This window comes from Marmota marmota, unplaced genomic scaffold, assembly GCF_001458135.2.
Source record: "Marmota marmota marmota unplaced genomic scaffold, marMar, whole genome shotgun sequence".
Lineage (NCBI taxonomy): Eukaryota > Metazoa > Chordata > Mammalia > Rodentia > Sciuridae > Marmota > Marmota marmota.
The window spans coordinates 45,277,559-45,298,334 of NW_026000016.1; the positions used below are offsets into that span (position 1 = coordinate 45,277,559).

Consider the following 20,776-nt stretch of genomic DNA (forward strand, 5'->3'; position numbering starts at 1 on the left):
GGGGAGGAAGCCAGGGGTGCCCTACCACTGAGCTACATCCCTAGCCTTTTTTATTTTTGAAACAATTGAAGTCACTGAGGATGGCCTCGAACTTGCAATCTGCCTGTCTCAACCTCCTGAGTAGCTGGGATTACAGGCATGTGCCATCAAGCCTGGCTTTTAAAAATCGTTTATAAGGGCACTAATCCCATTCATGAAAGCAGAGCCCTCATGACCTAATCTCTGCCCAAACATCCCACCTCCTAATTTTATTGCATTGAAGATTAGGTGTCAACGTGTGAATTTGGAGGGAACCAAACATTTAGATCATGGAAGTACATACCTTGTATGAGTGTGAGTGAGCATTGTGGGTGTACGTCTGTGTGTGTGAGTATTACTCTGCATGTGATATTTGTCTGAGGCAAGCAGTAGCACAAGTCACCCCTTTGCTGTGGCACCAAAGGACACAACTTTCTGTTCCTTGAGACCAGACTGGGCCTCCAACTAGAAGTGAAGCCTGAGTTGAGGTTTGCATGGGAAGACTGATCAGGATTTTTTTCCCTCTTCTTTCTTTCTTCATGTGTGCACATGCATGTGGTGTGTGTGTGTGTGTGTGTGTGTGTGTGTGTGTGTTGTGTGTGTTGCTGGGGATTAAACTCGGGGGTGCTTTACCACTGAGTTACATGCTCAGCCTTTTTTTTTTAATTTAAATTTTTGCAGTGCTAGAGATAAACCCAGGGACTTGAGCTACATCCTCAGCTCTTTTTATTATAAATATAAATATAATTATATATATATATAATTTTGGGGAAGTAGGTACCAGGGATTGAACTCAGGAGCACTCGGTCATTGAGCCACATCCCCAGCTCTATTTTGTTTTTTATTTGGTGGTGTTGAGGATTGAACCTTTGTGCATGTGAGGCAAGCACTCTACCAACTGAGCTATATCCACAGATCTAGAGACAGGGTCTCACTGAGTTGCTTAGCACCTTGCTTTTGCTGAGGCTGGTTTTGAACTCTCGACCCTTCTGCCTCTACCTCCAAAGTCAGAAGGATTACAAGCATGCACCACCATACTTGGCCTGATCAGGATTTCAAGGGCAGAAGAAAGCGTGTAGCAGATGGAATGGGGAAGCTTGTGAGGAGGCCTGTGTGGTCTAGAAGTTCCTCTGTGGCATCTGGACCCCAAGGTCATTCTATCCACTTTCTAGTCTCTGAATACATTACACCTAAGCCATCTTCCTATAGTCAGAGTGCGTCAACTTCAGAAGGGTCTCCATGAAAAGAGACGCCTCGTCTTCCTTCATGAACCCGCACCAGGGTCTTAAAAGTGCTTAGGTTGGAAACTCAGCCTGATCTTTGGATTTGTTTACCCACCCCACTCCAATCTCATATAAATTGGTTGCTCCATTCATAATCAAATAAGAAAACAGAAATTTAGGTTAAGTGAAATATGCTGGTGACAATGTTTATGTTATTCTGACTAGAATGGCTGAGGAAAAGTGCTAATGGTAAATTTGGGGGTCAAACAGAGAAAGGAGATAAATTCTGTGCTGATGACTTGACTTAATAATAACTAGCATGTATTCAGTGTCTATTATGATCAAGGCACAATCTGAAGGATTTTCCTCGAATTCACTGAATCTTTATAACAGCTCCATTAGGAAGGTCTTATCATCATGTGCATGTTACAGATGAGGAAGCCCATGGAGGTCAAGTACCTTGCTCCTGACCTCAGGCAGGAAGCCCTACAAATTTGCACTGGCAAGTGGATAAGTAGGAGAGTGGGAAGATGAGGACAGGGCAAATAGACAGGGGGTGGCCAGGTTCCAGACCTCTGTTTTGGGCTACCACTCTGTACTGTGCGTGGTCTGTGCCTCAGTGCTTGAGTTCAGAGACGCTCTAACCCTTCAACAAGAATAAGTCCACTGTCTTTCTTCTATTTTTCCTTTCCTTTCCTTGCTGTGGTTTAAAAGTCCTGACCTCTTGGAACCGACATCATAACTGCATTCCCCAAACGCAGTCGCGGCCCCTTTAACAGGGCCGCTGCAGGAGGAGCTGTCCTATCAGCACCACGGCCGCCGCCCCGCACGCCCCGCCCACCCGACGCTGCCGCAGGCGCCGCCTCCAGGGCAGAAAGGGCTGCTGCGAGATGGCCCTGATCTTGCCACCTGAAGAGTTCTCTGGGCCTGGGAGGAACGTTCTTCCTCCCCCGAGCCCCTCCTCTGGCCCCTCAGATCAGAGGGAGCTGGCACTTAGGCCCTCACCACCTTCTGAGCTGAAGTTAAATATTTATAGCCCCCAAATACTTACTGGCTCTGGGGCTTGGAGAGCATTAAGCCAGGAGCCCCATTTGTCCTGATGCGGCCTGGGGCCAGAATGAGTGGAGGCTGAAAGATCTGAAAGTTGGGGATGGAAAGGAGACTGGGGGGCTAGCAGCACAGAGGAGTGGTTACTGGTTCCCAGTGCAGCCTCTGGAGCTGGTCCATCTGGGTCTAACCTTGGCTTTGCATTTACTAGCTGTGTGATGGTGAGCAAGTTCTTTAGATTCTTCTCTGTGCTTCAGCATCAGAGCCTCTGAGGTACGGATGTTAATAATGGCAGCCAATCAAAGGACAATTTAATACAGGTGGAGCACTTCCCGCGGAGCCTGGCACGCAGTCAGCCAATGCAATGAAAAAGAATTTGGTTTAAAAATAAAGCACCGGGTGAGGAGGCCAGCAGACAGCAGGGGTGTGGACTGGAAGGAGAGGAGTGGGACAGGCTGGAAGTGTGTGTTGGGAATGGTCTGTACACCATGCTCAGATCCTAGGATTGTTCCACTTCCCGGAGGAAGCCACCAGCTTCTCCACTCAACTGCCATTCACCTGACAGTCCCATTTGATATCGGAATTTAACTCCTTTCCTTCTGAGAGCAGGGGCAGCTGTTCTCCTTAACATAATTTCTGCCATTTCTTGAGCACCTTCTATTTGCCCATCTCTATGCTAAATGCCTTACTTTTATTCTCTTTATTTAATATTTATGAAATCCCCATGACTAAGTTAGTGCACAGGGCTCTGGGCCCAGAAAACTTAACTTGTTAAGCCACATAGCAAGAAGTAGCAGAGCTAGAATTTGAACCTATTGATGCTACAGGTTTCTGTTCCTGGCCAGGCTAGTGGTCTGATCTTCCTCTGCTCTGCTGAAGGCTGCAGGCAGCTCAGCCTCTATCCCTGGGTACATGGGATGGAGGGTTACTTGGAAAAGAAGGTCATTTGTCTTTGTGGTCATAATAGCAAAAACATTTATTGGGTTCTTTACCATATTAAGCACTTCATGTTTATTTAACTGATCTGTTTTTTTCCAAGTAACCATACTAGGCAGGTCCTGGTCTTAGTCTCATTTTAAAGATCATAAAACTCAGAAATTCTGGAATTTTCCTGAGGTCAAACCATCAGCAAATGATAGAGACAAGTTTTGAACCCAGGAACTCTAGCTCCAGAGTTTTACTCTCTAACCATTATACCACACAGTCTCTTTGAGGAGCAGATTCTGTATTTTGGAACTAATGGATAGACCCAGGGGCATGGGGGAATCCTATCATCAAATAAGACAGGGTCTTGCTAAGTTGTAAGGCTGGACTTGAACTTGTGATCCTCCCACCTCAACCTCCTAGGTAGCTGGGATTCTAGGAATTCGCCGAGGTGCCTGGCTATTTTCCTCTCCTGATGCACACTGCACATGCTGCTTGCTGTGCATGTGTTTCTTCCCCACCAGATTTCTGGATCCTTGAGAGCAGAAGTTGGGCCTCAGCCATTGTGATTGCCAGGGCACCTGGAAAAGCACCTGGCATATGGAAAGTGCCCAACCAGGGTGTATAGTTGTTGAACAAAGGGATCCTGCCACAAATCCTTTGATAAGTGGGAAGCTCTTTGTCATGTGGAGTACTAACACCTTAGTGTAATTTGCTGAGGACAAGGATCCTCACGATGAGGGAATTAAGGAAATCCTCGTGTTATTCACTGAGGTTAAGTGAAATTTCAGTGCTTAGGAGGAAAACATATTTGGGGGTAGGGGATCTGATAGAATCTCCCAAGTGTGTACACACACACGCACACACACACGCACACACACACATTAAATATTACCTTGCTTCCCCTTCCAGATTCAACCCTAACCTGCCCTTGACCCTCCTTCAGACATTGCAAAGGTGTCATAAAGGATATTGGGTGTTGATATCCAAGCTCTTTGATTTGAACAGAAGCCAGTCCAGGACTTGGGGGCCGTTACAGGTAACCATGCTTAACTCAGGAAGCCAACATTACCTTGTTCATCCTGCTTAGGACTTGAGACATTGGGGATGGAGTCAGAAAGAAACTAAGTCCCAGAGCAAGCGTGTTGTCTCCCAAATCATTTGGTCCATGAATAACACAGATTGGGTGCCACAGCCAGCAGGCATCTGTCTGCAGCCCGGGAGAAATCACCTGGGCAGAGGCTTCACCCTTGATCTCTGGGGCCACCATTGTTTACAGGTCTCAGAGCCCACCCTCCCCATGCATTCTCTCCCCTTCCTTCCCCATTCTCTCCACCCTCCACTGTCAGAGACCTGTAACCCCAGAACCTTCCTCCTAAGTCCCTAGCCCAGCCCACATGTGCCACCTGCCACTAACCAGGCGATATTAAACCTGTGCCAGGCTGGATTAGGCCCATCATTTCCTTCCCTCTCTCCATGTTACTTCCAATCTCACATGGGACAACACCCCTGTACCACCCTTACCCCCAGGACTACCCAAGGCAAACGCTATGAGAAGGGCAGGAAAAACGGGCAAGATCTGAGGTGTTGGGGAAGAAAGAAAAGAAAAAGGCCTCCTTTGGTGCTACCTACATTGGATTTTCTGCTCTGTAAACAAGATTCAGCCTCCCTACCCCTCACTTGAAACTCCATCTCTGGAAGGCCCAGACCAGCCATCCAAGCAAAGAGAGAGCCAGACACTTTTTTTTGGGGGGGACACTTTTTTTTTGGTACTGGGGACTGAACCCAGGGGTACCTAACCACTGAGCCACATCCCCAGCCCTTTCTTTAATATTTTATACGGAGATAAGATCTTGCTGAGTTGCTTAGGGCCTTTCTAAGTTGCTGAGGCTGGCTTTATTTTATATATATATTTAGTTGTCAATGGAACTTTATTTATTTATATGCGGTACTGAGAATCAAACCCAGTGCCTCACACATGCTAGGCAAGTGCTCTACCACTGAGCCACAACCCCAACCCTGAGGTTGGCTTTGAACTTGCAATATTGTCTCAGCCTCCCAAGCTGCTAGCATCACAGGCTTGCACCACTGTGCCCAGCTTGGACACATTTTTGTGTGCCCAGAGGATCCATCCGAGAACCTGGGCATCCTGCCTATCTGCATTCAAATCACACAGCTCTCCCACTTTCCATCCCTGTGCATCCTTGGGCAACTCACAAAAATCTCAGCATCATGTTCTTTACCTGTGAAACAGAGATAATAAAACTCACCTTCTCAGACTGTTGTAAAAAACTAAAAATAATGTCTCAACAAAGGAGCCTGTTCCTGGGGTCTAGGGCTCAGTGTCCTCAGAGATGCCCATAAGACGCTGAGTACCTTTGTGTTCCCACTCTGAAAATATACCTGGAACAGTCATTGTGACCCCTTTACCACCATGCCAGAAGGACTCACCCCATCCGGGGAGCTCTCCACCACCCCAAACCTGATCTGATTCTCCCAGGCTTTACCTGGGACAGTGGTTTTCACCTTCTATATGCATCCTAGCCCCAGCCTCCTGGGGGCTGTTATCTAGGGAAGATGAGAGAGCAGGGCCCCAATTGCAATGGAAAGGGAGGTTGGGACTCCTGGGACCTACCACAGAAATGTTTTACAATCCTCCCCCATTGAGCTTTTGAAAAAATGATGATCCAGTAAGAGCAGCGATGGTGTGTGATCCATTAGCAAATGAGGTAGGCACAGCCTTCGGCCTTTTGGCTCTCTTAGCTGAAAATCTAGTCAGTCCTAGCCAGAGAGCCTGGGGAGGTCTGAGCCACGGGAGTCCAGGCCTGTCCCTGCAGAGCGTGGAGCTGGGGATGCATGGAGGACAAGGTAGGTGAGTCGGGCTCTTGGGAGTTTGGTTCCTTGGCAATAAAAGCCAAGTTGGGGAGTAGCTCCCAAAAGAGTCTCAGGCAGAGCCAAGATGCTATTCTTCCAGAAGGAGTGTTTAATTGGATTTGGAGCCCATGCTGGGACTTGGTGGGGCTGGGGGCTGAAGGCAGAAGCAGAAGTGGGTCAGGCATGATGGCACACTGATGGTACACCCTTGTAATCCCAGCAACTCAGGAGGTTGAGGCAGGAGGATCCCAAGTTCAAGGCCAGCCTTGGTAATTTAGTGAGACCTGTCTGAAAATTAAAAATAAAGGACTGGTGATGCAGCTCCAGTATAAAAAAAAAATTATAAGAAGTGGGCCACATGGCACCTTATTGGAGAGGGGACCAAATCTGGGAAGGCTAACATCTCAGAGATGGATGTGACAGGTCAGTGTTCTGAGACCCTCCTTTTAGGAATTCATATGATTGACTCTGCTGGTCAGTGCATAGCCCAGCTCTGCTGAAAGCCAAGGTCAGCTCGGGACTCACATGAACATCTGAATATGTCTGCACATATGTTTCTGGTCCTGCTCAGCATCTTCACAGATGCACAAAGCTGACTGCTAAGGGGTCATTGGGTAGAAGGAGGAAGACAAAGTAAATCCACTGTCACCTCTACTGGGGAAGAATTCAGACTACAGGTCCATAAGCTAAAGCATGGTGTTTTCTTCTTATCTTAAAGACTTCCAGTCTCTGCCTGTCTTCAGTTTCTAGATACCATCCTGCCCTCATTTTACATAACGGGCACAAAGAGGTTAAATAATTTTCCAAATTCTCAAAGCTTCAGGTGGTAACTGCTTGACCTCCTCGGAGATCTCTTTATGAAAGTACTTCTCGGTCCCCATCATTGGGCCATTCTTGGTTATGCTGGGGCTGGGAACAAGGCAGGATGCCTACATGGGAGACTGGGAAGGCAGAGGGTGACTCAAAGCATCCCTTCAGTCTGGTGGGTGGTCGGGGAGCAGCATGGATAGATGGGGAGGAAGCAGAAGTCAGGCAAGCCCTGAACATGGTCCTCCAGGTCTAGGCAATGGGCAGCCATCGGAGGGACAGAAGTGAGCTGCATGGAGGAGTGTTCCTAAACACCCATGCCTTTGCCACCCTCCTCTGCTGGAGGAGGTGAGGGTTGCTTTACCTCATCCAGTAATGGCATCAAATCATTAAAGTACAAATTGGAGGAACGGAGGAGGGAGGTCATAGCACTTCTTTCTTGTGGAGATTATTTCACCTTTGTATAGAGCCATCCTAGAAGCTCTGACTCTCCCTGTGGTTCTATAAATCCATCAATGTTCAAGACTCTGCATTGACTGCTTACGGTTTAGCCTATAGCTGGTCCCAGCGCGCAGGGTCAAAGGTAAGGGAAAGGTCAGCAACAGCCATAAACAATCCCATGCTGTTGGTGACAGCTTCATCTACAATATGAGAGAGAGAGAGTCCCACTGGGCTCAGGTGGACGGCTGTGCTTTGGTGGTCTCTTTAATGTCCAGATGTCCTTTCTCTCCATGTTCACTTAATAAAGAGTTTACCCTGCAAGGGGCAAATTGAATATTTTCATTGTATGTAAATCTTTGCCCACATCTTTAATCATTTTCCTAGGATAAATTTCTAGATCTGGCATTGATCCCACAGCAGTGTGTGAGGGCCCAGACTCTTATCAACACTCAATATTATACTTTCCTTTCTGTAAGACAATCTGATAGCAACAAATAATAACCTATTTAATTTCCATTTCTTAAATTTCTAATGGAACCTTTTATCTTTGTATTGTTCTGGCCAATTATGTTTACTAGTTCATGAGTTTCTGGGTGTCTTTTGCTATATTCTTTAGAGTGTTTGCTTCTTAAAATTGATTTAGTAAAGTTCCCCATCTGTAAAGGTCTGAACTCCTGGTTCTTCATACCTGTTTCAAATATTTTTATGGTTTTCTAATACTTCAAACCTCTTTAAAGGGGTTTCTTTTTTGTCCATACAGAAGTTTTCATTTTTATATACTCAAAAATCTATCAGTATTTTCCTTTATGATTTCTGTCTTTGATGTGGTGCTTAGAAAGGGCTTGTCCATAACAAAATTATGGAAATATTCACGCATGTGTTCTGAAAACTCTTTTATAGCTTCATTTTTTACATTTGACTCTTCAATCTGTCTGGAAACGATTGCATGTGTCTTTGTGAACTGCTGCAAAAACCTTTGAAATGAGCGTGAGTCATTCATTAATTAATATGACAGGATGGGGGAAATTAGCAGAGGGGAAGGGGTTGAGATCTGGGAGAGAGACGGAATAATTAATGGATCAAGGTTTGGAAGAGAAGGGATCTAGTGCTGTTGGTAGAAGGTATTTAGAGGGAACTTTTACAAAACTAAAGTGGGACGGTCTCTCAGACTAGACCAAGGGAACAGGAGGCAGCAGAAGTGTTTTGCCAGGGCAGGAGGTCAACAGGGAATGGGTAGAGTTGAAGACTGTGAACAAGGTGCCCAAATCCCCACTGACTGTGGGACAGGGGACAGCAGGGTGGGGCCAGGAGAGATGGCCTCAATGAGGAGGAGCAGAGAATGGTAGGAGCCAGGTGGCAGGAGCCCCAAGGAGAGATTTACCAGTTACAGGTTTATGATGGGGAACCATGAGACTGGCTGTTCTAGCTCCGAGCCCAGGGTCATGTGGAAGAAGACCGCGCTCCACTGGAGAGACGTTGCGGGGGAGAGTCAGGGACCAGCTAGGTGTGAGTAGAAGGAACAGACCAAGAAATGGCTGAGGGCATGAGGGAGTTTGTTTACTGTGGACAGGGCTTTCTAGATTCAGGGTACCATGAAAGATCTGAGAGGGAGGGGGCTGTGGGAAAGAGATTCTGTCCTCACTCCTTGGGAGGAAGTCAAGGAAAGTTAAACAAAGCCCATTTGTAGAGCGCATAGCAGTTCGCAAAGCACTTTCACATGTGAGTTTGCATGAGTGCTTTGCAACAACAGTCCTTTGGAGCAGAGAGGTTCAGGGATGTGGCCTGGTCAGGATGTAAACCCAGCAGTCCCCACGCTCAAGCTTCTCTCCCTGTGGGTAGGTGGTGCTTGGACCAGGACCTGATGATCTCCTTCTCTCCCCTCTCCCCGCAGGACAGTAGCCCACCCTGCCAGCCTCGCTGACCATGAATGGGATGGCCAACGTGAATTCTGCCAGCCGCCCGCATTATGCCTCCTCCATTCCTGTGCCTCGAGCATCTTCCCAGACCAGGATTCATACACCCGGTGCCTCTCCCCAGCTGCGGCCCCGCCAGGCTGGCCTGGCCCTGAGCCCCCAACGAGCAGCCTCTCCGAGACTGGGCAAGGCTGCAGGTCCTTCCAGAAACTCCTCCCCCAAGGTCTCCCGGGGCAGAGGCACCCCCAGAGCTGCTGGGGCAGCGAAGGAATCAGCAGAGGATGGAGAAAGCCTCCCCAGCTCTCCCTGGAGCAGTCCCAGGGTAACCCCCAAAGCAGCCCTCTCCAGCCAGGCAGGGTCCAGAAGAGTCAGAGAGGCTCAAGGCACCCACGGGAAGAAGAAGGCCCAGGAAGGGATTCCAACCCGCCAGAGCCGGGGCAGGAGCCCATCCCGGACAAGCTGTCATGGAGAAACCCACATACCAGGGACTTCTGAAGGTCGAAAGCCTCCTAGCTGCCCAGGAAAAGATCAAAGAGACATAAACTACAAAACTTCTGGGATCCTCAGGTCTTTGGAGCCCGACGACAGAGCAGCTTCAGGGGCTTCCTCTCCAGTCTGCAGTCCCATGCAGAACAAGCGCCCCTCCCCGACCCCAGCCATTAGCTTCTCCACCGTCCATCAGCAGAGCCAGCCGGTCACAGCCACCGTGGCCCCCTTCCAGTACAGGTGAGCTGGGGGAAGAGGCAGGGAAGGAAGGAGGGAAGAAAGGTGCAGGGACCCAGGGGCAAGGCCAAAGAAGAGAGGGGCTTTGATGACCAGTGACTGGTAGAGACCAGAGGGCCCCAGCGTATAGGCAGGTGGAGGCCTAAAAACCTGGGGGTTTGGCAAGCTGAGATGAATGGAGAACACAAAAGGGGACCCTAATCCACGCTCTGGTCTCTCTGAACTCTGAGGACTCTACAACAGAGACTGATAAGAAGGGTACCCCTAAAATGTTCAATTTTCCTCTGTCTGGGAAATGTAACAATATATCAGGGAATTGTGGATACCTGGGCAGCTAGACCCATACTCAGGTGGGTGGTAGGTGGGTTAGCCTTGCCTGACTCATAGAGGACACTTGCCCACTACACATAAGACAAGTCACATTGTCTTGGGCACTGTGCTTCCAGTTCAGGGTGAGTAAGACTCTGTGTTGATCTCATAATATCTTCTGTCTGTTTATAGGTCTCTCTTCCTCTCTCACTTGCTTCTTTGCTCCACTGATTACATTGTCGTATGTACATCTGTATGTGCATGGCGTATCGGCAGTCAGTAATGCCTCTCAAATACATAAAATTAAATGTTGTCACTACTGGTAGTGGCAGTGGCTGACCAGTATTTATAACAATGTGGTCAGTAAGTCAGTCTCTCTAACCTTCTTCACGAGTTAAGTGAATAGAAAAACAGTCAACTGTGATTTTTATTTATTTTTTTGGTACTGGTGCTTTACAACTGCCCCACTGCGCCTCTCTTCATTTTGATACAGGGTCCAGCTAAGTTGCTGAGGCTGGCCTCAAACTTGCCATCCTCTGCCTCAGCCTCCCAATTGCTAGAATTACAGGCATGTGTCACTGTACCCAGCTTAACTTTTTGCTTATTGATTTTGTTGTCACTAGGGTGTCACAAGGCTTTGTGCATACCAGGCAAGAACTCCACCACTGAGCTACATCCCTAGCCCCCAACTATGATTTTAAAATAAAAAAAATAACTCTTTACTAAAATAACTACATTAAATAAACTAAATTTTAATTACTCTTTATTATACAGTTTAGAAATGCCCAAATGCAAACTAAGTACCTTCATGACTAAACTTGCTTCCTATGTTTTTTTTTCCTATGCTAATGTAAGGAGTGCTCTCATTTATATTTTGGGTATAGAAAAGCTTGTACATCGTTCCCTAGATAATGGAGCCTCTGAGGCATCAGCATGGCTGAGAGTGGGGGCAGAGAACCACTAGGCACTTCAACCTTCAGTAGAAGCCAACTCGCATGCCTTGATCTCTGAAAAGTCAAGTTCAGTTTTTCGTACCTTCCAGTAAAGGTGACTTGGAGTCCTGGACAAGGAAGTGAATAATCCCAGTCTGTTCTGCATGGGCTCAGGCCTCTTTTAGAGTGCTACGTTCAGTTATGAACACCACATTTTACAAAGACATTGACGCACGAAAAACACATTTAGAGAAAGACTGGCAGGTTAGTGAAGGATCCAAAAAAGGTGTTATGAGGGTGATTAAAAGAACTGAAGAAGTTTGTTTTGGAAAGGGAAGGCTTAGGAGGGCTCGAGAACTGTTCTCAAATATTTGAGAGCTGTCATGTCACAAGATAAATTAGATTTACTTGGTGCAGCTCCAAAGGACTGACTCAGCGTCATGGTGGGGAGACATTCGTTCGAAACAGATTTGAGGCTCCATAGAAAGAACTTTCCAGCAACTGGAGGGGAGTACAATTTGACTGTAAGGCGTGAACTCCCTGCAGGGATTCCAGCTGATTCCGTGGCCAAAGGGAATCATCAAATCATCCCTTCGGCCTGACTGTACTGTCCATGAAGTGCAAAAATGTCCCTTTCTCTAAGGAGCAACTTACTTCTGTCCCTTGTGACTTTTTTGATTCAGATTCTGAAGCTGAAGAGAAAATTCAAGAAACTCAAGAAATGCAGGACAGACCTTCTTCTTCTCCTTCTCCTTCTTCTTTCTCCTCCTCCTCCTCCTCCTCCTCCCAGGGTCCCAGGGTCCCAGGGTCCCAGGCATGTTAGGCAAGCGCCCGTAGCCCTGACCTTCCTTTGACGGGCATTTTTCTCAGTTTAATATTTCTCTGATGACTCTTTGACTTTCCTCTCCTGATTCCCTTCATTTTGAATTCATTCTCTGGGAAAAAGTGTCGAGGTATTAAATTGTTTCAGATTTTTACATTATCCACTCGACAAGTCCCATGGTATATTTAGAATCTGGCATTTTCTGAAGAGGTCAGAATATTTTCCTCTGAACATTTCAGTGTAACTTAAACAGTACCGTGTTGCCTTCATTCCGCAAACATTCATTGTATGTTTGCATTTTAAACAGAAATGGAAATACATCACATCTTCTCAAGAGGGGTTTTCTTTGCCACTTTCCTGCCCCAGACTCTTCCCATTTCACGCCATGGGTTCGGGTTAGAGGGTCATGGCTCAGGCAAGAGTGAGATTAGGATCAGAGGTACCTGAGACAGAGAAGGAAAGATGGGCTGGGGCCCAGCACACCCTGCAGGACTGAGAGCCTCTGCCATAGGCAGCTCTGCTGGGAGCCTGGCTGGGCCACCCCTCCAAGCTTCATAGCCAAGGGAGTGCCATCTGCTCCTGAGCATCCACAGACAGCCTGTTTTCGTGGAAATTTGCCCCTGCCCCCAGCTCTTTAGCCTTCTTCAAAGCCCCAGGTGAATACAGTAGCAGAGATTCCTGGGCTCCCTTCCCCATCTTTAGCCTGGTTGAGTCTGACCTGCTTCTCCAGGGGTCGAATCTCTGCCCCATCCTCTCAACAAGCTCTTTTTGAAGATCTGGGCATGATCTTTTCAGTGAAGCTGATCTCTGTGTGCACCACCTCCTCTCAACACACCCCTCCCTGGACAGAAGGAGGGGGAATGCCCCTGAGGCCACCCTCTGGTCTCACCTGATTCTGTCACATCTCTCACCTCCCTTCCCTTCAACTTCTGGAAAAAAGGCTATGGCAGCTTCTCCACGGCGGTTACATTCTTCCACTTACCAAGGATTTTCTTTCCCTGACAGTTCACTTTGATACGTTATAGAGAATTCCCTTTCCCTGGTAGAATGTTCTATTACCAATATGATGCGTTTCTTAGTTAAAAAACCCAAGTTCATAAGTTCATAGTAATTTCTTCCAATAAACCAATCAACTCCAGTTTTTCTTTGTCCCCTTGGTAGTTTGTGTACCTGGGTAAACTGATGTTCTCATCATGCCAAGCACTCCCAAAGGCCAGGATGAGGTATCCTGCTTTCTCTGAGCTCACCCCATCCCATCTGATCCCCAGCACCCATCCAAGGGGCCTGCAGACACAGGAGAGCATCACGCTGCCTTGAAAGGCTTGGAGAAAGCCAAGTAGTAGCCACAGACACTTCAGGCAACTCCAGATTGTCCTACTGGTCTGGGCCTTGAAGGTCATCCCTTCACCCTAAGATTCCTTCCAGGTTGCACAGTTGAATCCATGACAGAGCTGGCCCCAGAGTCCCAGTCATCTAGGTGTTGAAAAAAGTAAAACCTGAAGAAAGACAAATCTCAGCAGCATCAGAGACTCCCAGGGTCCCCTGGCCCTGCCTGTCAGTTTCTCCTTCTGCCTGTAGTCCTCCCCTCCCCCTCCTGCCAAGCTGCCAAAGGGTCCATTTAGCTGGCGACAGCGGGCGGATGGTGGGCGGGCCAGCTCCAAGAGCCCAGAGTAATTGCCTGTAATGAAAGCTCCCACAGCCTTTGTTCCTGGGAGCGACTGTATGGTTGGGGTTGTGCTCAGAGGTCTCTGTGTGCTTGGGAGCTGATGCCCAGAGACCTCACCCTTCCTTCCTGTTGCCACGACTGGCCCAGCATGGACTTGGCCTCCCAGGAGTCACTGTGACCCAGGTTGAGCCTACCCCTCCTTCTTTCCTGACCTCCCCGTGCCTGGATGGTGAGCGAGCCCACAGAGACTGGCGCACCCCCTGAGCATGCACACAGCTGTATGCGTGCACATCCTGAGGGCAAAGACCATGGCAAAAGAAAGGAACCGAGGCCTGGAGTTGCTGGGAACTCTTTTGCCCTGTGGTGAACCACGTTCCTGGGACTGGGTAGAACACTAAAAGGCTACTAGCATTGGACATCTCAGTGTCTGATTCCTGCTGGCCCAGCTTTGCACGGATGCCTGTCACCTGCTAGAGGATGTGCCAGTGCACATACCCTTCAGAGAGGCCCAGCTGGCCCAGAAGGGTTCAAAGCACTAGCAAAGGGAAAGAACCAAGCTCAAAGGAAGATTTCTTAGTCCATGGAGGGGTTTTGAGGCCATTCATGAACTGAACTATGCTTCTTGGTCCCACAGGTTACAGACAGACCAGGAGCCTGGTCCCCTCCCCCAAAGCAGTTGGGCCCTCGATGGCTACTCCAGTCCACCCAGCAGGACTGAGGACAGCTTCTCCTGTATGGGTAAGTGCTCTGGGGAAAAGACTTCCTCCTGGGTTGGGGGTCACTGGTCTAGAACTATCCTCATTGCCCACATGGAAGAAGTGACCTGAGCCAAATGAGTCCATCTCTTAAAAATGCGACAACAGCTTGTGAACCGCATGCACTTGGAGTTTTCACCACACATGACTCAACTCAGGCTTGGTCCGTCCAATCCAGGAGCACGTCAGGGTCAGGATAGAGAAGTGGCATAGGGGTGCTGTGGGATGCTCGGGTTGTGGCGGTCACTGTGTGTGCCTGGTGTGTGAGGTCATAACAAAACAGTAACAAGCTGGGAGAGTGGGATCCAGGTTCTGGGTGAAGCCAAGCTTAAAAGTGGAGGTGCAGAAGCCAGGGAGGGAGTCCAGAGCCACTTGGCTAGCTGTCTGATGCCCTCTTCCTCTCAGGACCATTGTCTTCCACCCATCCCCTTCCCAGTGTCATCCTGTAGTTACAACATCTCACCTGGTGCACATTATTTATAATAACTTCCAGAACCTGAGATTGGCAAGACCTTTGAAACTCAAATACTGTGACATTCCTTAAGGACAGAGACCTCGCTTGGTCTAGGTGCATCCTCAGGTCCTCAGAGTCTCTGAATGAATTAATTAATTAATGACAAGAGATGATTGAGGTCTTTGTGTACCTATTGCTTGCGTCCTCAGCAGGTCAGATTCTACACTTTCAGCAGTGTTTAGGGGTATTTGTTGATTTTCTTGCAGCATTAAAAAAATATATATATATCTAGAATCTGGCAATGATGCATCCAAGGGGCACTTAAGACTGCTCACTGTGGGGAACAGCTCTGCCCTTTAGTTTCTCAAAGGAAAACTTGTTCCAGAAAAGTAATAAACTTGACTTTGGAAATCTAAGATTGTCCAGAGGGTTTGTTTTACAGTTTCACTGTAGTACCCTTTTCAAGGGGGCAAAGCTGAGGCTTGGAACACAGCTTACCCTGGCGTCATTTGACAGCAATGGCATGCCATCCTTGTTATCTCTGTGCCCTGCTAGGCAGGTGGTCGGGTGTCCCCTTAGCCTGTGAGCCATCTTTGGAGAGGATGACAGCAGTGATATTGGAGCCACTTGGACCCTGAAAACAGCAGCCACATTCACTCCTCCCTGGCAAGTCCTGTGAAGGAAGGCCCTGGGGTGGGGCCTGGGTAGTTAAAGGATGAACCATCTCCTGACACAATAAGCACACACGCAGGGGGATCAGGGCATGGCAGGGGACAAAAGGAAACCAAATTTCACTGGCACTAACAAACCATCAGAATTAGAATGTGGTAACCAGGAAACTATGTGGAGCTCTATTTTTACATTTGCAGTTTTGTTAGTGTAATGGCTTCCATGTGTGTGTGTGCCACATTGTTAGTCTAATGATCTCCATTCTCCTAACCAGGCACTTGTTCCTAATTATTATCCCATGAGCTGATGAGAGGACTTTTGCTTTTAAACATCTGTGGGAAGACTGGCACTAGGAATCCCCCAGGCTTCTCAGCTGGAAGACCACCCTCGCCAGCTAGCCCCGAAAGTGGCTGATAGATCACAGGTTGGGTGCTCTGCAGGGCAGTGAGCCAGGGCATGTTGGAGGTGAACTTCACACAGAACAGTGAGGAGCACCCGCTTCCTCCAAGGCTCCTAGGGAAGGGGAGCAAGGTTCACAGCGCTGTCTCTGCTCTGGTGCTTGCTGGTTGTCATGGTGATCCATCTTTACTAAGGACACACTGAGCTCTTTGATGGGCTGGATGGGGAGAGCGATGTAGGATTTGCCTTCTTTGTGGGGGAGCCCCCACTCCTCTGAACTTGAAGAAAACAAAGATGAGGGGAAGAGAAGGGACAACCGAAGGGCTCTATTTTATGGCTTTCTCTCCCACTCCCAAACTCACTCAGGACATCACATGATACGACATGACATGACTCATTCATTCATGCATTCTTTTATTTAATCAGCAAACCATCAGTGTTTGTCTTGTACCAAAACCTGTGTTTGACACTGAAGTAAAAGATGAAAAAGATTTTGACCTGCCTTTAAAGAGTTCACAGTACAGGGATTCACTCCAGTTAGACTCACCTGGAGAATTCCTTGGCATCCCACCCAGTGGCCCACCCAGTGGTCCTTACAGGTTGCCCAGGCAGCCAGTCAGTCCTACCTCCCTCTCTGGGCCCTGAAGCACGAGGAGGTTCTAGGACTTTTCTCTTCTTCTTCTGGAAGGAGAACTGGGTGCCTTGGAGAGTATTATATTACATAATTTTATCACTTAAAGAACCCCTCACAGTTATTTCAGTTATTGATCATGTCATTTCCATACCAATCTACAGACGACAGGGAGCAGGGGGCTTTTCTTGAAGCTCAAATATTCCACTTCCTGTCCATGAACTTATCTGTGCTGGTGCATGTATAAGTGGTCAATGGTGCTCATGTCCTCTGTTAGCCTGTTTTTGCTGGGGCAGCTGAGAAGGAGCAACCAGTCTTTCTCTGCTCTCTTCCCAATATGGTCCTCTCTGGCCTCTAGGCTCATTGCTTAGGGGAGAATCTTTGAGGGGAGCAGAGGAAGGCCAAAGAGCTTTCTCCACCTTGTACCACTTTCTTATTGTGCCAGGAGTCCAAATAAGGCTTACAGTCTTTATATAGCAGGAACGGGATCTCCCAGGCTGACTTGCCTCCAAGCTGAGGTGCTGGGACTGGCCTTCCTAGGTCCCAAGGGCTGTCCACACTCAGCTGTTCCTTCTGCCTCTGCCTTGGGGCAGGTGTGGAAGAATCCAACCCACAGGTGTTTGTACATGTGTTCTGACCCTCCCCTCCGCTGCCTGGCTCTGATGGTTCCATCTGCTCATGGCCAGTGCCAGGCAGTGCACCGGCCACCATCAGATCTTAATTTGGACAGCCCAGGGAAGCCAGGGCTGACGCTGCCACGTGCCCACATGTGTGAGGCTGTGTGCAGAGGACTGGGAAAGGTCGCCCTGGGGTTTACACAGATTCCTTAATTACTTCCACTTTGTGGCATGTTTGAATGAGCGCTAAGTGGACACATAATGAAGGGATCTTTTCTCGTCATAACATGTGTCACCGGGGAAGAAGCCAGTGCCTCCGCTTGCCCCTTCTAGCACAAGGGTTGGTATATATAGAATGGGAGGGGCAGAGCGGAGTCGGGCCTCAGCCTGGGGTTGTTTTACTTTTCTTCTTCTCTTTTCCCTTGTTAAGCTGACTTCATCTTTAAGCCACAATTAAGTTGTTCATGTTCTGTGGATTTGGGAGCACGGATAGAGTGCTTATTCTAAGAAAACTTGCACATCTGGTGTGCCCTCGGCCAGGGCAAGAGCAGGCTCTCTGGGAGAAGAGTTTGTTGTGGCTTCTAGGCAGGCTGCAGCTCGGAGGTGTTTGGGGGAGTTTCAGGCCAAATCTAAGTATCGCAGAACAACAAAGAACTTGGAATCCAAGGACACAGGAAGTCACAGCTCTTACAAATTCTATAGATCACCCAAATTTGGCCTCATTTTCCATGGGGAAAGATGATACTCAGAAGAAGTGTCCTGCTCAAGATTGATGGCGAGATAAAAGCAGGTGAATTGAAACCAGGACCACTCACTCCCTTTTGACTCCCCAAACGCTGAAATAACCAAATAGTAATATTGACGACCATTTACTGAACACCTACTATGTGCTCAGTACTATGTATAAGACAAACTGCTAGGTGCTTTATACAAATGACTTATGCAACCCTTTGAAGGTGGTATTTCTGTTATAGATGAGGAAACTCGGGCTCTGAGAGGCTATGAAAACTTTTCTGAGGACAGACAGCTCGGGGTTGTGCCAGGATTTGAGCCAGCCTGTCTGAAGGTCATGTTCTCTCCTCCTCCCTTGCCTTCCCATCTGCCACCAGTACTCACTGTGGTAATTACACACTGTCCAAGCTCAACTCGGTCTCCCTAAACCTCTGCCAAGTGGTTGGGAAGGAAATGGGGTCAGTGAGCCACAGTCCCTGCTGACATCTCCCTCAACCTGAGTAAGCCCCAGGATGTCACTGGCATTTCTGTCACTCCCAACCTGTGTCATTTCATGCTGAGTTCACACTGCTGCAGTTCCCTTCCCTCTGGGGACTTCCTGGCCAAGACAAGCTGATGTCCCAGCCATCCGTGGAGAGAGGACATGCAGACAATTGACTAGGAAACAGAACAAGTTCAGGGACAATGACATTAGCCAAGATCTTAGGGCTTGAGCTGCTCAGTGCCATTGTGGGGCAGAGGAGGCTGTGAGTGTGGGGGTCTCTGAAGACCTTTTTTGGGTAAATAGAGCAAATAGTCTTCTAGGAATTTGGATGGGATGTCATGATAATACTTGTAGTAGTAGCTGACACTTAATTGTGATTTTCTATGAGCCTGGACATTGGTCCTACAGTTAATTCTTCTAACAACTGTCTAAGGGCTGGAACCTAATTTCCCAGCTTGCACTGCAGCTGCCTCACAAGCTAGCTGTGCAGTGTTGGAAAAGTTGCTTAATCTCTCTGTGCCTGTTTCCTTGGTTGTAATTGGAGTTGATAATTGGACCTTTCTGTAAAGGTTTTGTGGAAATTAAATGCATCAATATAGGTCAATTTCTTAGAAGACAGTCTGATGCACAGTAGTGTTTAATATGTGTTCAGCGTTATTTGTGATTGAGGAAAGTGCTGTTATTACTTTACAGATGAGAAAACTGGCAGAGGGGTTAAGTGACTTGCCCAAGGTGGTCCAGCCAGGATTTGATCCCAGGCAGCCAATCTTCAGAAAAGTCATGCCCTTCACCATTTATGCATGACCTCACTGGAGGAGAAGAGCCACAAATCCAGGGCTGCCCATGGAGGCCGGGAGAGGCAGTGAGTGGAATGACCAGCATGGCAGAGCCTGGCTCTGAGAGGGGGGGAAGAAGGAGACCAGAGAAGCAAGGTCATCTGAGGTTCCCTGTTGGAGGGGTTTGAAACAGAAATGGGAGGGATCTGGATTGTGTTGCCGTGGAGGAGGGAGGGAGGGAGAGGGAGAAGATGGAGTGACTTCTCATGACAGCATTTGGCTGGGAATGTGATTTATCTCCAGGCAGCTAATCGGATCCAATAGGAGCCATTTTAGTGGAGCATCAAGAATAGTGGAGGCCAGACAGCCTGGAGCCCCCTTCCCCATGACTCTCCTGGTCCTCCCCAGACTGATCCTATTCCAGAAGGTGTGCGAGTGGTTCTATATGGTGTATGCAACTCTGAGTGATTGAAGTATGATACATGGGGTTGGCAAGGCCTGACTTCCCTGTTTCCTGCTACACTGGAAAACCAGGGCCTCTGCACTGCTCAACTCCAGAGGGATTCATATTCACTTGCTGATTTTTATTAAGCACTTACTATGTGCCAGGTGCTATTCTAGAAGCTTGGGATACATCCAGGGACCAAATAGGGAAAGGACTCTGCCCTGGTGGGATATATGATACTGTCTGGATCCATGCAGCCTGTGCAGCTATACTTGACCTATAGTGACCCTGGAGAAGCTTTAATCCCGGAACATGCCTCCCACCCTGGAGAATGAGAGCAGAGCTCTGTCCTCATGACACTCCTGGAGACTATAAGCAACAGCAGTCTAGGGCATGTGCCTTCTCCAGGAGTCCTCTGTACTGGGAAAGATGTGCAGATGGAGAAGGTGATGAACTTCCCGCTGTGGTTCTCCTTCAGAACTGTCCCCTATACCCAGTACCCATCTGTCCTGGATTTGACTTCTTCCTGGCACGTTTTTAGAGATGAAGCTCTCCAACCCAAGAAGCACCGCTTCAGTTAGTCCTTCCTAGGAAATCCCAACCCCGTGTTTAGTCCTCATGTGCCTGTGGGCCATGGAAGGACCCTGAGGGTAAGGGTGGTGATAGAGAGTGTCCTGGCTAATAGGAATCTCCCCAACTAGACTACCCTGGGGTGGCCATCCAGGGGATTATTTGTCAGATTTCCACCACTGGGGCTCCCTCCTTCTGTGGCCAACCCAAGGACTCCCACCTCAATGGCAGCCTGAACACTTGGTTCCTCAGGCCTTTGCCCCAAGCCTGGCCGAAGGTTGGCCAGCCCTTCTCCTGGCCTCTGAAATAGGATCTTTCTGGGAAGGCCCCGGGCAGATGGAGAGCCTGCAGGAGCTGTGTCAAGGATGCTGGCTCTGATGGGAGGGAAAGGGAAAGAGAAGGGAAACTGCATGGAAATGGAAGGAGACCCTCAGAGTTATACAAAAGTAGATACAAGAGGAAGTGAGGGGAAAGGGAAAAATAATACAAGGGGGACAAATGAATGTCAGTAGAGGGGGCAGAGAGAGAAGAGGCGAGGGGAGGG

At 48.4% G+C, this 20,776-nt stretch overlaps 1 protein-coding gene across 11 annotated transcripts in view; it reads left to right on the forward strand.

Moving 5' to 3' along the window:
- Positions 1–20,776, forward strand: part of Nav1 (neuron navigator 1) — a 255,035-nt gene that overhangs the window by 68,633 nt on the left and 165,626 nt on the right. For all 11 annotated transcript variants that reach the window (XM_048809666.1, XM_048809663.1, XM_048809662.1 and 8 more), the window contains 2 exons: positions 9,226–9,973; positions 14,335–14,438. In XM_048809666.1, coding sequence (XP_048665623.1) covers positions 9,258–9,973; positions 14,335–14,438 — 820 coding nt within the window. In that variant the 5' untranslated portion in view covers positions 9,226–9,257. The remainder of the gene's footprint in view (positions 1–9,225; positions 9,974–14,334; positions 14,439–20,776) is intronic.